This window comes from Mercenaria mercenaria, chromosome 4, assembly GCF_021730395.1.
Source record: "Mercenaria mercenaria strain notata chromosome 4, MADL_Memer_1, whole genome shotgun sequence".
Taxonomy (NCBI): Eukaryota; Metazoa; Mollusca; class Bivalvia; order Venerida; family Veneridae; genus Mercenaria; species Mercenaria mercenaria.
Genome location: NC_069364.1, coordinates 20,266,476 through 20,288,753, shown reverse-complemented (window position 1 = coordinate 20,288,753; position 22,278 = coordinate 20,266,476). Strand labels below are relative to the sequence as shown.

At 33.2% G+C, this 22,278-nt stretch overlaps 1 protein-coding gene across 1 annotated transcript in view; it reads left to right on the top strand.

Moving 5' to 3' along the window:
* Window positions 1-10,111: 10,111 nt before the first annotated feature.
* The window catches only part of LOC123551132 (ankyrin repeat and protein kinase domain-containing protein 1-like), a 217,463-nt gene continuing 205,296 nt past the window's right edge, over window positions 10,112-22,278 (top strand). The window contains exons 1-2 of the mRNA XM_053542067.1: window positions 10,112-10,196; window positions 18,431-18,478. Coding sequence (XP_053398042.1) covers window positions 18,440-18,478 — 39 coding nt within the window. The 5' untranslated portion in view covers window positions 10,112-10,196; window positions 18,431-18,439. The remainder of the gene's footprint in view (window positions 10,197-18,430; window positions 18,479-22,278) is intronic.

Below are 22,278 nucleotides of genomic sequence, written 5' to 3'. Positions count from 1 at the left end.
TTCGCGCATTGCAAAAACTAAAGCATGCCTCCACATCTATCACTCACTTATACTCTTATTCGGTCACATGGTCATATATGCACGCTTCATATCACGTGTCTAAATCGTATAATTATCTACTGAGATCAGTTAATGGAATTTTGTTTGGCATAGTTCTTGAACGGAGCAAGGACTTCCTGCACCGAGAAAATGTGCTGCGAAGATGAAACTTTGATTCGCTCCAACATATAATCTCAACACAGTTTAGACCATATTCTGTAGCCTGTACCAGAAGATATCAATTTATATATATTGGTCAACAAAATGCTTAAATTGGTTTAATTTCTTTGACCTGTTAGATGGGTACTTTTAGATTTACGTGTAGCTAAAACATAAACGTTAAAGATCTCATTTTTTCAGACGATCGACTTATCATACGTGTACCGTAGAAAGCAAAACATCAGCATTGTTTTTAAATTTCACTGCTGGATTTAATTAATGAAGTTAATAAGGAAGGTTGCAATTTAAATTTCAGTGATATACTGTAAAAGCATATAATTTCGCTGCATCAAAATTTCGCGAATTAGAAATGTTGAGTATTTTTGCGAGGTTTTGCATTTGCGAAATTGTGAATACAAATGTTAAGCTGCTTATTTAGGGTTATTCTTTTCGGGCGCACATACAATTTCACGTCGTAAAGCGTTTTTTTTTAGACAGTCTACCATGAGGAACTACAGCTGTTAATTGTATGGATTTTAACACCTCCTATTACCAGTAAACCTTGACGACTCTAAACCTGTAACAAACATGACTTTACAACTACCATAGTTATCATACCTTACTACATAAGACAGTTATGTGGGTTGTTCTGTACTTCTTAAATTTATTCAATCCTGTCGTGATAACAAATTTTTGATAATTAAATTTCTTGGGCATGAAATAATCGTGGTTTCAGTTTAAAAGGCAATTTAGTGGGGATATGAATTCGTGGATTTCAACTTTTGAACATAAAATGAATGGGAATTTTACTTGTTTGTTAGAATTAAATTTCACGGATTGATTCAACCACGAAATACACGAAAATTAGTACCCCACGGATATTAATGATTTCATAGTATGGCCATTTCAATTTGATATGGTGGGGAAGGATAAATAAACCATTTTTTATTCATATATTCTGCAGTCTTGATACTTTGATAGAGTCCAGTGTGTCAAAGTCTTCCGTTTAACTTAAATAAACATAATATTTCCCCTGCCATAATCGTTGATTTATAGTTAGTAAACATTTTTTTCTTTGAAGTTGAACATGTATTTAATTAGCAGTCTCAGTTTGTTATGCATGAGTGAAATTGTAATATGCAAGACCACTGAAAACCTCTTGATCTGTCGTCCTTGAAATATATTGGATGGACTCCATTACACTATAGGATCATATAAGAAGTAAACATTTGATACAGTTTTGATAATAACATGTTTTATCTAAATTGATCGATTAGTTTAGTTGTCTCAGACATGAAACATATATGTTCAAACTGCATAACAAGGAAGCAAGACGTTTTTGTAATAATTGAAATACAATTTGATCATAGGTCTGGCATAAGTACGCGGAGAACATTGATGTATGTCTTTCAAACTTAAAACGTAAAATGCCTTTTTACATTATAACGCATTAGAATATAAGACTTCTATTCCAATAATTTATTGTTGGTGAACAGCGAACGTAAACAATGTTTTATTTAATATGAAAGTAAACGGTATGTTAAAATATATAAGTTTGGGGGACTTATTAGGGTTTGAAAACACTGATATTCATTTTCATAGCAATTGTCAATGGTGAGTCATCACACATTACAAAGGGGACAAAAGTATATTAAAGTATAAAAGTTTATAAAAAGTACAATGTATCTCCTATCCGGGTTTCATTGTGGTAATAAATTCTCTCATATCATATGTATGCATACATAAATAACCATATCTTGAACAATATATCACGTTCAATAAAATCTATGAAAAGTGCACAAGGAAGCATAGAACATTACCAAACAAATAATAGTCAACTTATTTGTGTCTGTTCATGAGAGGTAATGAAGTGTTCAACACTCTCACGTCTCCTAGCACCGGCTTAAGGGGAACTCCTTTAAACAAACAAAAACTTTTACAAATTCCGAGATTCCAAAGAAACTATATCTTATTTTCATTTCGGATATATGAAAGAGCTAACCCACTATTTGCTATTTTTGGAAATAGTTAAAAAATGACTGAAATACATTTGTCATTTTCTTCCCTCATATTTTTTGCTTTTCAAAGAAGGGTTGTCTTCGTAAAATGAGCGAATTTATATGAAAACATCATTTGACTTTTATAAAAATTCTGAAAACTTACCAGTATTGCATATTGTTCCGAGACTAAATTTAACAATTGTACGTTCAGTATCTTTTAATTCTTTGCAAAAGAACTAATGGCGGGACAGCTGTTTTGTTCATTTTTGCAAAACTACTTCTTTTACTGAATTCGCTCTTAAATAAACGGGAAAATAATTGTATTCAAACAAGGCAATTCACGCGCTATTAATACATGATTTTTATTTTTGAAATGCTTTTCCAGGGACGTGTATGTATTACTGTTCATATCAAGACACATGGACATCGGGTATCCTTGTCTTGCTTGTTTCTTAAAAAAAATAATAAACAACAACAACTGTTTTTGTACGATAAAATATGCTTTTTAATACATGGTATGTTTTGTTATATCAGTTACCTGCCCCAAACGAACTGCCCTCTCCTGTTAGAGTCAACAACGTGCTCACTACCTTACCCACTGTTTACTCCCTTTTGAATTGAGCATCGGTTCGATTTTTGTCGATAGCTGTGATTGTATTATACCGCGTGTAGCTTGAGCAATGTTTTGTTTATAGGAATCATAGCAGTGATTTTTGGAAATTTCAGTCAGTATGTTTTAACTTTAGTTTTCACAATAATTCTTGTAAATATTGAAACCTTCTCGTTCTTTTCTCCGAACATATAATTTGTCGTAACTCTAGTATAAATTTATTATTCTTGAGATTGTGTTTCTCTATACCGAACTTTTATGAACAATACACAATTATTGGTAATGTTATGTCTGTGAATGCTTTCGGTTGTGTTGTTGATTTGTTCACCCCGTTTATAGATATGTTTACCGTTTCCGAGAACAACAGAATGAGAATGAAAAAATGTGCCTTAATTGTAAAGAATATAAAAAAACAAATCGTTTAGTCTTCGTGTCATTTTTTTAATATGCAAGTATAGCGACGTTTCTTTTATTAACGTCTGCAGAAACCCTTGAGAAATGTTTGTGGCCTCGACCTGAGGTATCAGTCACAAACATTCCCGCGATGTTTTGAACGACTTGACGACATTCTTAAACTCTTCATATATTGTTGCTCCTGTGGGATTGTGTTTATCCGAATGCAAATATATTTTTTTCATAGAGGAAAAGTAGACATGTCTTGCTAAAGCCTAGGTATTTTCAAATCGTAAGAATGGGCTGACTTCTAATTAGCAAGAAAGAAAAAGTAGTAAACATTTAGACCGTTGACCCATGCGCTGGAACTCTGACTGTAGAAAAAAAAAAACAAATGCGACTTTCGATTTCAAGTATTGCCTGCATACTTTCATTTTCTTTACATCCTGGAAAAGCTGAAGGTCGTCTGACTTCATTTTCTGTGTGTCACAAACGCACGTATGCCTTTCAAGATTGTATACTAGTAAGCAAATGAAACGACTTCACATGCCTTTCTAACAGTATTCAATTTACAAAGAAGAACTAACTAGGTTCGCCTATCGGCTCATCAGTGTATATAAATGTAACGTGACGTTTTGCATTTTGATTGTTTAGCATTTAACTGTCACTGTACTCTGTTTTAGTTCAAAGCATTTTTATGAAATAATTTTCTTCCACTAACCTAGCTGAAGTACTACATGTATCTAAATTCATTTTATAAAATGGGAACCTTTGAAACTTTGGAATCTTTATAACTGCAAACATCTAATAAAAGTATATGGTTACTTAATGGAATTTGTCTAGTTGAAATGTCTCTTATTTGTTGTACGTGAATAGTTTTTCTGGTCCTTAATATATCGACAGTTTGGCCAATATAATCTTCTCTACATCCGCATCAGTTACCATACAAGAATAGTAAACATCGATGTGTCAATGTTTTGTCTATTGGTCTTAGTTTCGCTACAAAATATACATAAATATAAGCAACCAGACTGTTGTATCAAATTATATTCGTCTCAATTTATGACTCAGTGGGTAACTAGAACACATACGATATTTATTACAGCTTTATGTTAATTCTCTTTTGCGCATTATCTTATGTGGTGACCAGGAAGAAAATTTTCTAAGTTTGTGATTTTAATATTTCGTTTAATAATATCAATAATATTTTTTATTTTATGGAGATTATATGTCGTAAGACATCACAAAATGTTTAATATGCCTTTTTTCCGTTTATTTGATTAAGATCCGTTTTATTTTATTTGTATCATTAATTCAATGTAATGATATACAGGTATCTAACATCCTACCCTTTTATCTACACCGTACCACCCCATCCCCATTTTTATGTATTTGGTATATATTTATAGTGTCCTTGTTGATAATTTTCTGAAGCAACCCTTCTACTATATTTTTCCGTTACATCTTCTTTTTGTTTGTGTGCCTGCTTTGCGATGCACAGCTCTATAGATGTTTTGGGGGAGTCATTCTTCCCCTTGACATAAAAGTGAGTTGCTGATATAAACAAATGAACATATTTTAAAATCACCAAGACGTTTCAATGAAAATAATTTGTTTAGTTAGGAAAAGATGACAGATGAAAGAATAAAAAACAAAGTTTAGAAAGAAATAGTTATATCTGACGATTTCGTCGTCTATAGATGAAATAAACGTAGTAGAAAACTTAATATAGTGAAGATCATAAAATAATTTATATATCCTGGGCCGACCATATCCGGTTGCATAGATATTATATACGAAACTGACATAACTGAAAATTTTTAGACTGTTTTTTTTTTCTTAACATTTTGTGATTTCAAAAACTAAAGGTAAAGTCTCTGGTTTCTAAATGTTTATTTTTATGTTTGGACTGTAATTTCCCTAATAAACTCTGAGCAGCGGTTGATAATTAGCCAAAGAATCTGTCCCAGAACCGAAAGGTCGTAGGTTCGAGCCTTGTTAAAGGTGGATCTTGTTACTGAAGAGAGATTTGTTTGTGACACGCCAACTAGTATAATAGCGTTTCCCGACTGCGTACATGGACATTAAAATAGGAATCTGGGAGTAATGATGTTCAATGTATCGCATAATCAAATATAGCTTGAGCCTTCAGAAGGAAGGTTTTTTCTTTGGAAACCATAGCTTGCTCCAATTTTGTTTTAACATCTTCAGAGCAATTACCAGAGGAAATTGCTGTACATATTTATTGAATGCTTTTTTACTCATTAAAGCATTTATATGAAATATAGCTGCTACATTAAGGTAGTGCTGCACGTTCGGGTTATTTGTTTTTCTACAATGTAGAATTTGATTACCTCACCAATGTGGGTTCTTCTTGTGAAGAAGCCATTCAGCTAGCTTACGTAAGGTCAGTGGTTATACACTGGTGCCCGTCCGTGCCTAAATGCACGAAGGGACACTTAGGGTCTTCCTCCACCATAAAAGCTGGTAAGTTGCCATATGATTATATTTGTGTCTGGCAAAAATATAATAATTCAATTAAACTCTGATTTCTGAAAATTTCAAAATTAACTACAAAATTAAGCAAGTAAAAAAGAGTGAGTCTTGTGCTTGATTTTTTTGCGGGACTTATTTGAAAGATTTTGACCTCATGCATTTTAGCTCGAATATTAAAGAAAAGTCTAGCTATTCTACTCACACTCGCGTCGGTTTAAGTTAAACATGCAAGTACATATGGCTATTATTAGAGACATATAGCATATAGCCTTGAAACCTATTTTTTATTTTACTAGGTCATTTACCAACCTCACTTGAGCAAGTCCCATAACTTTGACATGTATCTTTGTCAAATTATGACCCCTTTAGGACTTAAAAATTTTGATTAAAGTTTAGATTGAAACTCTATTGATATTGTAAGATAAGATTGATATTCCTGCTCTGTGACAATGATTCGGATAATCGAGCACTTGCTGTCTTACAGAAAACTCTTGTTATTATGGGAAACCTCGCATCTGAACACCAAACAATGATTCATTCAGCAACGGATCACTAAATGAGATATATTATAGTATAGAACACACATAGACGTTTGTTTTCATGATGCACCTTTTTGAGCCATTGGAGGCTACTAAACGTCGACGTGCATGGAAGGTCAGTGGTTCTACACTGGTGCCCGTCCGTGATGAAATGCACGAAGGGTCACTTAGTTGTCTTCCTCCACCATAAAAGCTGGAAAGTTGCCATATGATTATAATTGTGTCTGACAAAAAAAAAATCAATTAAACTCTGATTTTTGAAAATTTCAAAATTAACTACAAAATTAAGCAAGTAAAAAAGAGTGAGTCTTGTGCTTGATTTTTTGCGGGACTTATTTGAAAGATTTTGACCTCATGCATTTTTAGCTCGAATATTAAAGAAAAGTCTACCTATTCTACTCACCCTCGCGTCGGTTTAAGTTTAACATGCAAGTACATATGGCTATTATTAAAGGCATATAGCATATAGCCTTGAAACCTATTTTTTCTTTTACTAGGTCATTTACCAACCTCACTTGAGCAAGTCCCATAACTTTGACATGTATCTTTGTCAAATTATGACCCCTTTAGGACTTAAAAATTTTGGTTAAAGTTTAGATTGAAACTCTATTGATATTTTAAGATAAGATTGATATTCTTGCTCTGTGACAATGATTCGGATAATCGAGCACTTGCTGTCTTACAGAAAACTCTTGTTATTATGGGAAACCTCGCATCTGAACACCAAACAATGATTCATTCAGCAACGGATCACTAAATGAGATATATTATAGTATAGAACACACATAGATGTTTGTTTTTCATGATGCACCTTTTTGAGCCATTGGAGGCTTCTAAACGTCGACGTCCATTTGGCGCGTCGACGTCATTTCCGGATTTCTAGATCATCGTGTATTTTATATATTGTAAACAGAAGACGCTTATTAAAGCGAAACATTTTTTAACAAAACTGTTTTGGTTGATGAAATTACAATCTCATATGGGAAAATTACTAATTTCATAACATTTTGTTTTCTGAAAGAAATATGACTACGATGTTGATTTTCATGAAACTTCTCACAGTCAAAAACAAATTTGGTGTAATAAATTGTGACGGTCCGTTTGCTCATTTTTCTTTATTTTCTGTTTATCAAACGTGCAGAATTGCATTAACAGTTTAGATATATAAAATGTGAAATCTTGCAGTGAAAGAAAATATAAAGAAGGTAAAGCTTAATTTCCAAAAGCACAGAACACTGTAAACCAGAGTCGGACAGGCTTGCATCGAAAAAATAAAACCACAAGAAAAAGTAACCGTAGCGGAAAAAATATAGCAGAAAGACGTGTAAGTTTTACCTGTGGTATTATTATACCAAAAGCATACTACTTTTTCCTTCGTTATTACCCCACCTTTGTAACTTTACTTTCGGTGGTTACTCGATTAAAGAATTGTAAATATTTCACCGCAGTATACAAACACTTTTGTTTTATAATAGTGTCATTGATAGCCAAAAAGCTGTCACACAAATGTGTAACGCATGCTGCCTGTAAACGCTTAACTGAATAACACATCAAGTCAAAAAGCCGGGGGAAGGGGGTTTATTTCAAGGAACTAATAGTCGGAATGTAATGTCTAGATAATATGACCATGTGTCCATTTCATGTTAACAACGTATCCCACGCTCCACATGAACTAGATATGAACTATAGCAGGCGTTTAGTATCCGAATTCGTATATCGTTGTAATATTTAGTATAAGTAGAGGCACTTTTCAAAAACTATTAATCGAAAAAACTTTCAACAATGCGCACACTACGTTTTTTTTTTTGCTTGCTTCCACGTCAGAGGTGCATAATTCTATATACGTGTATGGGTATATCGTACAGGTCCGTATCAAATTGTTTCCCATACTTCTATTTCAGCTAAATCAGGAACACGTTGAGGCACATATATTATTTTTGTAAAAGAAAAAAAATATGATTATACTCCAAATATAAAAGGTAATAATTACATTTAATAGATTATGTTAATTAGTACATCATACAAACTCTGCAGTGGGTGCATAATTGAGCTGACATATTGCTAAGGAAGTTATTATAAGACAAAAAGTTATAAGACGGACCTGCACTTATTCATTGTCTGTATACATCATTATGTGTTAAAACATCAATCATAAAGTACAAAGATAAGATACAAAGAATCTTTGCACATTGATTCCAACCTTTTGAAGGCATATGGGATATGTAAGCAAACCTACAAAAAGTCAGTACGGAATTGTAATAACTCATTGACACTGGTAAGCTGAAGTTATTCAGCAATATGTGTAGAAGTACAGTAAAATAAAGTTGTTCGGGCGTGAAGATAATTAATGCTGACATATCTTTGTTTGGTAAATTGCAGAAAGACATGTGCCAGATGTAAGGTATGCTCACAAATGCCTTTGGCTACAGCTCATTTCCTTGTTTTTCAACTGATGAGTTGTTATAGAGGCCAAATAAATTTACATCAGCCGCGACGTTTTGTAATAGCCTTGTTGTCATCATTTAGATTGATGTCACTATAAGCATATACATATGTTTGACTCTTTTAGACAAGCATGCATATAGAAGGATATGACACTGGCAGTGGGTTTGCAAGCAAAGAGAAAGCAATCAGTTTGATTCTAAAAGGAAACCCAGGACATCAACGAGTTTAATGGAACATTTAAAATTGTCAACATTTACATGGTACTAAGTTCCATGGTTGCGCCGACTATCTATGTACATGTAACACGTATGAAGAATCATTAAAGGACTTGGTGCGTTTTCTACATGGCCTACAGTACTGAGTTAAAAACTAAAAACATGTATTATTTCTTTTGATAGGTATGTAAGGCTAATACATCTGCAAACAATTATCTGAACGCCAAGTTGAAAAGAACGTTAATAACGTTTCTAGTTTTAACGTCACTAATGCCTTCTTTTATGACTGTGTTGAAATTCTGTATAACGCTTGGAAAACCGTAATTTTTGCCATAAAATCAAGAAATAAACAATAAAAATATATATCCAATGGATAAACGTTTCATTATATATCTGATCATATGGAAGGAAGAGATACCTCTGTCACATAGCGGGGGCCTCCGTGACCGTCAATTCTTCATATGAGGAAGACATTCCTCTTGGTTACGAAATGTCGGTGGTTCTATCAATAAAGATATTGATTGGGGAGGGGTGTGTGGGGGGAAGTTTCGTTGAGGATTTATCAAATTTAAAGTACAATGAAATGGAAATATAGAAAAAATGTTTAACCTAGTAGTAGGTAATTAGGTACGATTTGATTTATGTCTAGTGGAAGAAAAGGGGATATTATTTCTACTGAATAGTATCAATGTCATTTTACGTTGACTCCATATTAAAACAATTCAACAAGTAAACTGTATTGAAGAAGAAACATTTTCTCCGAACCTTATAGCATAATTACCGGTAGCAAACATTCAATCAATTATTCAAACTTTTATTAGAATTTTTCAGGCGGGTAAACGTCTTCTTTTATTATTTTAAGATAGAAAAAACAAGTATTTAAATTTAGTTATCTGTCAATTTAAAACTTTCTTAACCAAACTGTTGCAGTTTTTTTTTCTTTTTTTTTCTATTTTTTTTTGGTCATGTATGTAATTAAATGTTTGCAAAAATCGTTTAAATTACAGTACATTGTTTATATACAGAATTACAAGAGACTATGTGTAAAAAAATCAGTTGCCCGACAAAAAATATGTTTTACTTAGGTTTAGCACGTTATCCTTAAAAAAAACTATTAAATAAACGTGTATTTCGATAAATTTTACGCTTACTTAACTTTCGAGAAGTAATATGGTCAAGGATAATAGGCATGCGCATTTTAACACTAACCATTAAGGAAGCAGATTTACTAGTGTGTATTTAACGACGACATCTTAGCGGCAAATTGGCTTGAAATAACTGGATATTTTCATAGTTTGCAGTAAGTAACATTTCATAGTTCAGCAAATTTTTTGTCTACCTTAAGGTGATAACTTTTAAGAGTGGGTGTGGTAGAGGAAGCATTTTCTTTGCCCTCACCGCCCACTCCGACCCAAAACTGATTAGCACAAGACAAAGGAAAAAATGCCAATTTCAGACAGCATTACGTAATGAATAGTTAGTTTTTTTGTTTTTTTTCGCAGCGGATTACGTTATTTAAATGTCTAAGCGGGATAAGGTAATAAACGTATAGACGTTGTGACTTCGATCAATTAATAAATGCAAAGATAACGAAACGATATTTTTATGCCCCCGAAGGGAGGCATATAGTTTTTGAACCGTCTGTCTGTCGGTCTGTCGGTCTGTCCGCATTTTTCGTGTCAGGTCCATATCTTTGTCATCGATGGATGGATTTTCAAATAACTTGGCATGAATGTGTACCACAGTAAGACGACGTGTCGCGCGCAAGACCCAGGTCCGTACCTCAAAGGTCAAGGTCACACTTAGACATTAAAGGTTATTGTATTGATGGGCGTGTCCGTCCATATCTTTGTCATCGATGGATGGATTTTCAAATAACTTGGCATGAATGTGTACCACAGTAAGACGACGTGTCGCGCGCAAGACCCAGGTCCGTATCTCAAAGGTCAAGGTCACACTTAGACATTAAGGGATAGTGCATTGATGGGCGTGTCCGGTCCATATCTTTGTCATCGATGGATGGATTTTCAAATAACTTGGCATGAATGTGTACCACAGTAAGACGACGTGTCATGCGCAAGACCCAGGTCCGTAGCTCAAAGGTCAAGGTGACACTTAGATGTTAAAGGTCTTTTTTCATGATAGTGCATTGATGGGCGTGTCCGGTCCATATCTTTGTCATTCATGCATGGATTTTAAAATAACTACGCATAAATGTGTGACACAGTAAGACGATGTGTCGCGCGCAAGACCCAGCTCCGTAGGTCAAAGGTCCTAAACTCGAACATCGGCCATAACTATTCATTTAAAGTGCCATCGGGGGCATGTGTCATCCTATGGAGACAGCTCTTGTTCTCTTAAGTTATACTATTTACCAGAAATCTTACGATTTAAATAATAATAACGCCGGTGCTACATACATAAAAATAAAAAAAAAAATTGTGTGTTTTCTAATTGGTTGGGTTATTTTTTACATTGGAAAATTAGTTACTCACGTTTCTATAAATGTGAACTGATCCAACCACATGCTGTTCTGGAGCACCGAACATTCTCTATAATATGAAAGTAGAATAACATTCCATACATCAGTCAGGCCTGCAAGTAAAATCACTGATTTCTTAAAAATGTGCATGCAATTTTCATTTCTGATTAACAGAGAATAACTAAGTAATTAAAGCACAGAAAAGGTTTTAAATTACAAACTGAAAAGCGACACAAAGGTGAATGTATTCTTTTATTCCCCGAACTCAAGAACTCGTTGGATGATTTTTTCTCAAGTTTTCAAAAACAAAATGTCAGCGCCAGTGTATCAGTGTATCAATGTAAAAATCAAAATGTTCAAGACATGTGCGCCGTATGAAAATGCGAATGAATAGAACATGTTAGTGTAGTCATGTTAGCGGTTTCTAGGATGATTATTTTCCATTACTCATAAGAATGTTTTTACCTTGTATATTTCGGCCGTTTCTCACATCCTTCATCAGCAGAGTGCCTGCTCAGTGTTGCATAGCGTCACGTCACAATTGGTGATCACGCGACACTAGGAGAGTGTTGTAAACTGGAGGTAACTCCAGCCCTTCGTCCCGGTTAAGTGACAAGTGTCACGTGATCACCAATTGTCACGTGACGCTATGCAACACTAACCAGGCACTTTGCTGATAAAGGTTGTGCGATATGGTCGAAATATACGAGGTAAAAATATTGTTCTGAGTAATGGAAAATAATCATTCTAGACGTACGATGCAGAACAAGAGAACAACCTTCATAGTTGTATGTTAGCGGTTGATTAGCTTGTGACGCAACAAACTTAACAGCTTTTAGACTTCAAATATCTTTTGTGTCGCAGACATCTTATTGTGCGGATACTGCGTTTGGCCTACTAATCCGATGGACGCTTATTAGCGAAGACCGGCGACGGAAGTGATATCCCGGATTTCATCGGGGTCGTTGTACACCCATGGTGTAAACCGGAACTCTATAATTTTTATTCGCATAGTATGCGTTTTTGGAATAGCTCGCATGATACCGCATGGAATCAATACCGATTTTTGTTGCTTCGTAACGAAATTCGGTAGATCGATTTTCTATTATTTTTTGTGAAAATTAATGAATAATTTACCCTGTAGCTATTGTAGAAAGGGTTTAATTTACCCTTATTGATTTCTTTCTAAATTTGAATTAAGTTTGAGCGTCTGGAGGTTTAATTAACGTTATAACTGTATAAAGTATTACAAGCGGGATTACGTTGAAAGCCGGATTAAAAATCTAATGTAAAGTTCAGGGGCCGTATTCATAAAGCATTTTAAGTATAAGTTTCGACTTAAGTTTAAGATTTTACTTAAGTTTGTGGTGATTTCAGCTTAAGTCTAAGTAAAAACTCAAGTCCTATTCATAAAACAGCTTAAGCTTAAGATACGTAAGAAATGACTTAAGTCAGAAAACAAAATGCCTTCGTGAGTACGATTAAAGTGTTGTTTTTCAGATAAAAGCACTTTAAACATTATGGTACATATTGTATCTGTCTAGCAACGTAAAAGCAACCAACCGTATATTTGAAAAGTATACAAACAAAGATTCGTGCGCCAATAATTTGTTTACAAGTTTTTATCTATTTACACTTGATATCAATATCATTATTTTTCTGAGATGACTTCAATTATTTTAATAACGAGTGATATTATTTAGTAATTATAAAACAATAAGCATTTTATTTCCTTCATTTAGAATTGAATTTAAAACATATATTAATAGCAAAAAAAAAAAATGATACGTGTTTTCTTTAACACGCTTATTTATATCTGATAACTCCTTTTTTTGAGCCCACCAGCTTTTCTGGTCGTCCGTCTTCATTTGAAAAACATTATTCTGCTTTAAATATCTTCTTCTCAGAAACAGTTAGTCGGATTTCAAAAATAGTTTGTAGAAACGACCTCTGGGTGACCCTCTACCAAAATTTATAAGCCGTTATATTTCAGTAAAAATATGACCGTCAGGGGGCGGGGCTTTTTTTCTCAATGGCTATATTGTAAGTTTTAAAAATCTCAAATCTTCAAAACCACTTGGGAGATTTACACCAAACTTCAGAGAAATTATCCCTGGGTACCCATTTAATATTGTCTAAGAATTAAAATCCATTCAGAACGTGGGTTGCAATTGTAGTCGAAAGGAAAATCTTTTAAAATTTTCTTCTCAGAAATTTTTATTCAAAATATTTTCTAGGTGACTTTTCTACCAAAATTGATTAAGCCGTTCTATCATGTTAAAAGCAGGGCCGCCAGGGGGAGGGGCTTATTTTCAGTATATGACTAAATTGTAAATTTCAAAACTCCTCTTCTCTGAAACATGAAGACCCGGAGCTTAAATAGTTGGTATGTTACATTGTCTAGTAAACTGTTTACCAAGAATGTTAAAGTTTTTATCCCAGTGTCATTATTGGTCCCGCCCCCATGTCCCTTGAATTTGCATACAGTTCTTTAAGCAAAACATTAAAATCACGTTCATCTCTGAAACCGAGAGACACAGAGCTTAGATGTTTTACATATGGCATTATCTAGTAGTCCTGTACTAAGATTGTCCATTTAAAGCCCCGCCGCTGGGTCACTTAGTTTTTATATGAGTCATATAGGAAAATACTTTGACCTTCTGACCTACTTTCTTGTTTTGTTTTGTTTTTCTTTTCAAAATACAGCGTTGAAATTTAGATGGCATTATTATACAGTTTTGCACTCCAATCTTTAAACTGACTTTCAGTGACAATGGATGTGACCTTTTGGCATATTTTCTTAATATATTAGCATCAGTTAGACATTTAAAACATGTAGCTCATATTACTCAGGTGAGCGATCCAGTGTCATCACTATGGTCACAGGCGTGCTAGTATCAAGGCGTGAATAATCGACTTGGGAATTGTATGATCGATTCATGAATAGCAATCCTTTTATTAACTAATAGAGTGGGTTGAACTGTTGTTATAACTCTTTATATATTACATCTATATAAAACTCAAAAGAGTAGTTAACGTTTATCGTTCATATGTAACATTCGATGTAAACATATACTACATTTATAAAAGATTATGTTTTTTGTTTATATCTAAATGTTTAACGCCAAAACAATCAACAACTTACAGATGTCATTTCTGCACTTCTTGGTGAAGAATCGTCAATGACCTGAAATGCAAGATTTCATTTCAATAAGACTGAAACATTCACGAAAACATACATAAATGTTACGATGAACAGTGTTTATGTTACATGAACATTCTGTATAGTTTATTGTGCGTTTTCAGTTTAGTCTATTTATTGTTAGTGTTTATAAATATCTGATACTTACCATCAGGCATAAGTAGCAAAGCTGAAAATGTAATATTCACGTTGATTTAGAATAAGATGCAAGTTATGAGTCACGGCATTCATAACAGACAATGTATCAGTTGGAAATACACAGAAGCTACGGTCATATTTTATAATTGTTATTACATGTCAAAATATAACCAGACTTTGCTCTTTATGAATCAATAAGAATAACGAGATATACAATATACAATAGCACATTTTAGAATAATTATGAATGACACGACATTGAATGACAAAATCACAAATGCAATAATAGTAAGATGCATAGATAAAGCAACTTTTGACATGCCATACTTACTCCAGATCTTTTTTTTGTATCATATGCCCGAAATTATATCTTACGGAAATATCAACAACATTCAATTAATATATCTAAAATAAACTTAAATTCTCCAAAAATAGGGACCATGGTCAAACGAAATATAAAAATGCGAAAATAGAACACCCACTTCCCAGACCAATTGCCCTAGTTAAATTTGACCGCCTCATTAACCACTCAAACCTCAACCTCTTTGACATTGTGAAATAAAACATATGCATTTAAATATCAACAAAAGAAATGTATGTTTAAAGATGATAATTATATGTTTGTATACCGACTGAATTGATCGTTCGCCTTCAATTTTTGCATTGGGGACTTTGTATGTAGGTGTGCGGGAGATAACCAAATTAAATTTATCTGTTACCAAGTTGAAAATATTTAGTATTATTTTTTTTAACATATTGAGTAAGCTAATTGCCACAGGTTGTACGTTCTGTAATGAAATCTATAAGAAAATCATGTTATGATACGTCCATAAAACATAAGTTTAAAATAAATTGATTATATCAGTTCCCGATTTTAGTTTCTGTTTTAATGCGCATTAGTTAAAACAAGGCAGTTATAATTATAGCTTTTATATGTCCTGCTTAATTGAAATGTGATATAAGTTTATCCTAGTTTACTTTCTGTGGTCATGTCATTTAGCCCTAGGTCGAGTGTGCATAAGCAAATTTTCACTCCCTTTACTAAGGAACAAGACAGGTGTTAGTTTATCAATCCAAGATTTTAGAAACATCAACTTTCGGAACAAGCTTTTTTACGACAGGGTGGAAAAGATATGAATAAACTTGCTGTCAAGGTTTTAAATTGTTTAACATATCATAAATTAGTTTGATGCGTAGATATTTATCAATGGTGTATAAAGGGAGTTAGTTACGATACACTATGAATTCATTATATACTAAGTTAATTCTCCTGTCTAGTTTTATACGGTAAAGCGATCCCGAAATAAGTATATCAATTTTTTATATAATAATAAAACTCCCTCCCCGAAACGTTTTATCATCTAAGGGGAACTGTATTTGCTCTTTTTTATTATGTTTTGAGTTTACAGGAACTGTTTACTTGGAGGAAACATTTTGTAACATATGCTGAAATGTTAAGCGTATGCGTCAAAATATTTTAGACAGATTTTGGCGAAATGACATCTTCTTCTTCATGATAGAACTGTCTCTCAGAATCAAAAGTAAATATTTCTACTCAAATATGTTCAGTATACATTTTTATATAAATTTCAAATTAGTTGTTTACATTATGGCTACCTCTGACCTACTCCGTTTGCTTTTTAATATCAAAAGGCAAACAAGTGATAATGAAAGTGCATAGTTCATTGCTAAATCAGCTTGTTGGTTAAAGTTGTTTACATAAGAATAAACTGTCTGTAAAGTTAAATAAAATTAACATTTTATTTTGCTTTTAATATATGTTTTATATTGAAGTCTAAATAAAGTAACTGAACGTTAATATATATATTAAGACGCTAATTATTATATGATAACTAAAATATATCTTTTCATTTACAGTAGATTGATATAAAATGTACAAAAAAGAAGAAATATATTAACATCCGACGTTGTATTGACTAAACGCTCGCCCGTCTGGATGTTAAGCTAATATAACTAATTAATTATTATATAATCCTGTATGGACGTGTAAGTAAACGTACTTTACAGTGAAAAAGTTTATTGAAATCTTATTAACAGTTACCAAATCATGTCTGGACTTTAGTAAATTTATAGGAAGGCGGGACCTTATAGGACGTCATTGAACGGGACTGGCATATTTTAAAAAAAAAAACGCTAATCATGCACTGTGCTTCACGATTTTCGCATCGTATCTTCTTTTGATAAACTTTTTAACTCATTTTACAAATATTTGATTAAAATAAGGGCTATGTTTAATTTTCCGAATTTTTAGACTACATCTCCATAGTATTCTGGGTGTGTAAGTCCAAGTTTTAAAAGTGTCTTTAGGTTCGTACTTTATTTTTCTAACAGTTACGACGATTTGTATTATCAGTACGCGTCATTTCTGTAACGATTATCAAATTAATACTTCGTTTGATACAAGTTCTATCAAGTCTTGAGTTGCTTTTTACTCCTGTGAAGTTAATATTGAAAAACATTATACATTTCTGTAATGTCGGATTGTGTGGCTATATTTCATACAACACTCGAACTGTTTCATGCTACATTTCAATAATGAAAATGTAATATAGACGAACAGGGTCAAGGTTCAATTTTGGTAGGTTAAATATCACATCACAACTTACCAGTTCAATGCGAAATATTTCTGGATTGCATCTGTGCAGTACTTGAGTTAAAATTTAGATTTGCCCAATATTTCTAAGAATGTTCATGCTAACATCTTAGAGAGTAAAGGTATTCGAAATAAGCAAGCAGCTGATGAATTAAATCAAATCTGATTATGTAGTGAAGTCCTTGCTATACGTCAGTTAGCAGTACTTACCTTATTCGGTTTATCGGTTTAATTATTTCATGGTCAAATAGTTAAAAGTTATAAATCTTTTGATCGAAAAAAACAGTCAAAATGTTTCCACTCTGTCTTAAACGTCCTAAAACTTTGGTCGAGAGTAATCAACCCATGAACAGTCCAAGCATATAAACTTATCGTATAACGTATTTTTAAACATACATTTATCCTATATTTTTATCACTTGTTCTTTAACGTACAATTTCGAGAAGACAATTATAGTTCCTGTGCAGCTTAAAGCACTGGGTTCGAGACCTGGTTGCTGTCATGTAGATGTTTGTTTGATAAAGACCCTGGTTTCGGGTAATGTTAACTGAATTTCAGACGTCCTTGACTAGATTCCTGTGTTCAATTTCTGGTCACTGTCATTAAGATGTGTCTTTAATAAAGACCATGAATTCGAGTCCTGGTTACTGCTGTTTAGAAGTGTGTTTGGTGAAGGCTCAATGTTCGAATTCCAGTTATTGCCATTTAGTTGTGTGCTAGGTCAATGACCTTGGTTCGAGTCCCCTTAACTGCCATTTAAATGTGTATTTCACAGAATGTCATTGGTCCCCTGTTATGTTAGGCATATAATTAAACGAATATTTGATATGAGCATTAACACTCAAAAATGTATTCAAATATGGTAATAATCAATATAATCTGTGGCAATAACACACTTAACTACGTATGACTTCAGAAATCACTGACTGACTATCTTAACCATATAATGCATTTATTTAATTGTGATCAGAAAGTCTAACGATTTTGCAGGTCTAACCAACGAGGCACACACTCGGAAGAATCATTTATTTAGTTAAATTAGATGTATAATTTTACAAATATTTGACATTTAAATTTTGATTTTCATTTATATTCCAGGAAAAAGCAATGGCAGCGAAAAAGGGTGCACCCGACCTTAGTGAAGAGGTATTTATATTTCATTTTGTCCTTTACAAAACTCTCCGAATCATCATTTAGTGAAAACGGCTATTTCCTTTATATCTCAAAGGTAGGTCTTCACAACTCAAGTTGCTATTTTTTATTTTGTTTATGTTGGGTTTAACGTTGCATCTACACAGCTATAGGTTATATGACGACTTTCCAGCATTGGCGGTAACGGAAGACCCCCAGGTGCCTCTCCGTGCATTATTTCATCACGAGCGTCACCTGGGTAGAACAACCGACCTTCCGTAAGCAAACTTGATTTCTTTCTCACATGTGGATTTCAATGTCCCGGGTAGGGCTCGACCTCACATCTATGAGGGGCAAGTGATTTAAAGGAAGGCAAATTTTACCACTCGTCCACTGTGGCTCACTAGCTGCGCTATTGTCGCTTTACCTTCGGCTAGTAAAAATCGATAACGCATTTCTTTAAGAATCATTAATTTTATTTTGGTTTCTCATTTTCAGTCAAAAAAATTCTTATTTTATAACCCTACTTTTTCCAAAGAAAATATGGGGGCAGAATTTAGCTGCGTCTGTCATCCGGCTTTTTGTCGGTCCGTCCCGTCATATATTGCATTCATTCCGTAAAAAATCATTTACCAAAATAAGACGATATTTTGCGCTTTACCTAAACTTGAAGCTCAAAAGTCATTGTCACGTTTGGAGGTAAAATGCTAACAGTCCGGTTTCTTAACTATGCTATTCATCACAAGATTTCAATATTACTTGGATAAATGTTTCCAGTATAATAATTGCAGCTGCCGTTCTATCATCCGTATTCCTTTTTTCGATCGTTTACTGCGTCATAAGTCAGCATGACAAGATGTTGCGTTGCGTAAAAGATTATTTTTTATTATTATTTTTAATTATCTCTCCTTATTGAATGTCTTTCCTTATTTCTTTTCTGATCTGCAACTTTATCATCTATGGGTAGATTCAAAAGGTTTGCATCATTGATCAACATGACATGATGATTGGTCGCCTGCAAGACCAATAACTATAATCTATTGTTTTTAGTTAAATCTTTCACTGAATTTTTATGTCCAGTGCATAACTCAAAAGCAACTAAATGGATTATCATTCACTTGCATACAATGATAGAGAACATTTTGAAAAAAGTGATGTTTAAGGACCATAACCTTTCCAAATTTAGTTTTTCAGTTATATCCCTTTATTGATTTATATACCTGACATAACTCTATAAGTACTGAATGGATGATCATTTTTCTTTGTAAAGCTTATAGACTTTTGAACATCTTCGAATAAATTAGGAACGAAGCGCTTATAATTGCTTTGTCGCGTATCCCTATAACTAATGTTACCTCATGCACACAGGAGAAAAAATGGGAGCATTTGTAAGCACACACTTTTTGTCGGCAATTCACGATTGAGGGCACCTAGAGAAGTGCAACGTATATTGGCCATACTACATGTAAGCCCTCAGCTTTTCCCTTTACTGATTTTAAATTCATACAGAGCCTTTTACAAAAGTACCTAACATTAAATAACCATTATCCATGAAGAAGCTAAATTAAACCGAGGCTGCAGCAGTTTCAATTGTAGGTTTTGCCACCTTCGGTTTTCCACTTTTTCTGTTTTTGTTATTGTTATCAATAATTTTACGTTGGCGAACGGTATTTTTTAGATTCATTTATGGGCATACTTTGTGCAATATTTCATGGATTGTGATGACTATATATATGTTGATTATGATAGAATAATGGTAAATGAATAAATAAGCAAAAAAGGAAAGATACTAGTAATTTATAATGATAGAAAACGATAAAAAAATATTAATAATAAATATGGTTGATGATAATGATCAATGATGGTGATTTTTACAAAAAAGTGATAAATAAAATTGATGCCAATGACGACCTTCATGCTGATGCTAATAATGCTGACGTTAACATATGTGGATGGTAACCATGATGATGACAAAATAAATAAAGAAAACAAATTAAAATGATTAAAAGTATGATAATGAATTAATATAAATGATGATTATTTATAATGATGATGATGATTTTGATGATAATGAGTGTGAATAATTATAATTAAATGCTGAAAATTATGATAATGGCGGAAATCGTTCCGATTATATACGGAATTGATGCCAGTCACTGTGGTGAATGGATGATGATGTTGGTAATTGTGATAATAAATTGGATACAATAATGCTGATGGTGATGATGATTTTTGATAATGAAAGAATGATCATAAATGATAATGATGATTTTGATGATGCTTAATGGATATATGATCCATAAGAAGATTTGTTATTAAAAATATACACAGAAAATGTTAAAATACTAAATTTCGCGGGTTTGATTTCATCCTAGCGTTGTTTTTTTCTCATTATCTCGGACATCATAATGCCAAAGTAGCGTATGCACATCTGACAAAATATGTCTTATATACTTACTAATGAAATTGGCATATATAAAGATATTAAATAAAAGAATATCCCTACATGGATCGCAGTCACACCATGGATATCTTTCCCTATTTAATGACATTAAAACTAAGGGAATGATAATATGTAGCGTAAGCCTTGATTACATGTAACCTTGTATGAAGTTCTTGCCAGAAAGCCAATACAGTTTCTTTCAAACGATGGTCTATTGAAATGATAACGATGTCCTTGCCGCTGTCATCACTGCTACAGAATGTTGAAATTAACATTGTTTCTATGGATACATTGGTGGTCAGGAATAGCCGTTATCATCATATGTTTGGCATTTTGATAGCATTTGCAATGAGGATTTTTTATTTGCAAATTAACCTAATTACACATTGTCTACACGTTAAGGTGTCATATTTAAAAAGTTCCATAGTCGTCACATGCTAGACACAAAATCTCGGTAAGAAGATACACGACACCTATTTTTCTGTTTCTCTTGTTGCTGAAAGATCATATATGAACAAAAGATGCATATCATTTTTAAAGCTAGTTGATACGATATAGAAAATACATCAAATTTATTTACTTGTCCGTAAAGTCTGTTAATAATACAATAAATTGTGCCACCAAATATATTTCCTCTGCATATTTTGAAAATTAAAGCAATTCAGTTCTTTTATGAAGCTTAACAGAAATTACCGATAATTCTGAGTGTTGATTGGACGAAAGGCTGTTCAAAATGAGTCCTCCACACTACGGGCATAAAATGGCCCTAACATGGTCACATGTTTTTCATCATATCATCAGGAAAGTTACAGGATATTGGAACTGACTATGAGCCTTCATATGTCACATTTATGTCATTGCTCATTTAGTGTGAACCACGAACACTGAATTTTGTAGCCTCAAAGTGTTAACACTAACAGAAGAGCTGTGGTACCATAAGTATTACACATAGCGATTGATATGTGCAGCCACACGATTGCATTCTGTAGTGATTAAATGATATTACTTTTATTATTATATTTTGTTTGTTTATTAGTTTCATTTCTACTCCTTTTATCTATTGAAAGCCGGACTCAAGATAGACAAGAGTCACTGAAAAACGACGTATTCATGTATTGTTAAGACTGGGCCGGAGTGACCTTTGATTTATCATCATGAATTATATGCTATAATTGTTGTTGTCATATAGAGTCTGTAGTTGTTGTTTTTTTTCTTTCTTCTTGAGAAATATGACTAAATATCACTTTGGTACAAATCAAAACGATTGTACAATTAGGTATTTTGATGAGCTCCCAAGTGGGAGATCCAGGAGTTTGGCTTAGAGAAGGCTCGGGAATTCCTTCTTGAATTTGGTTTGCAAGTATTCCCGAAA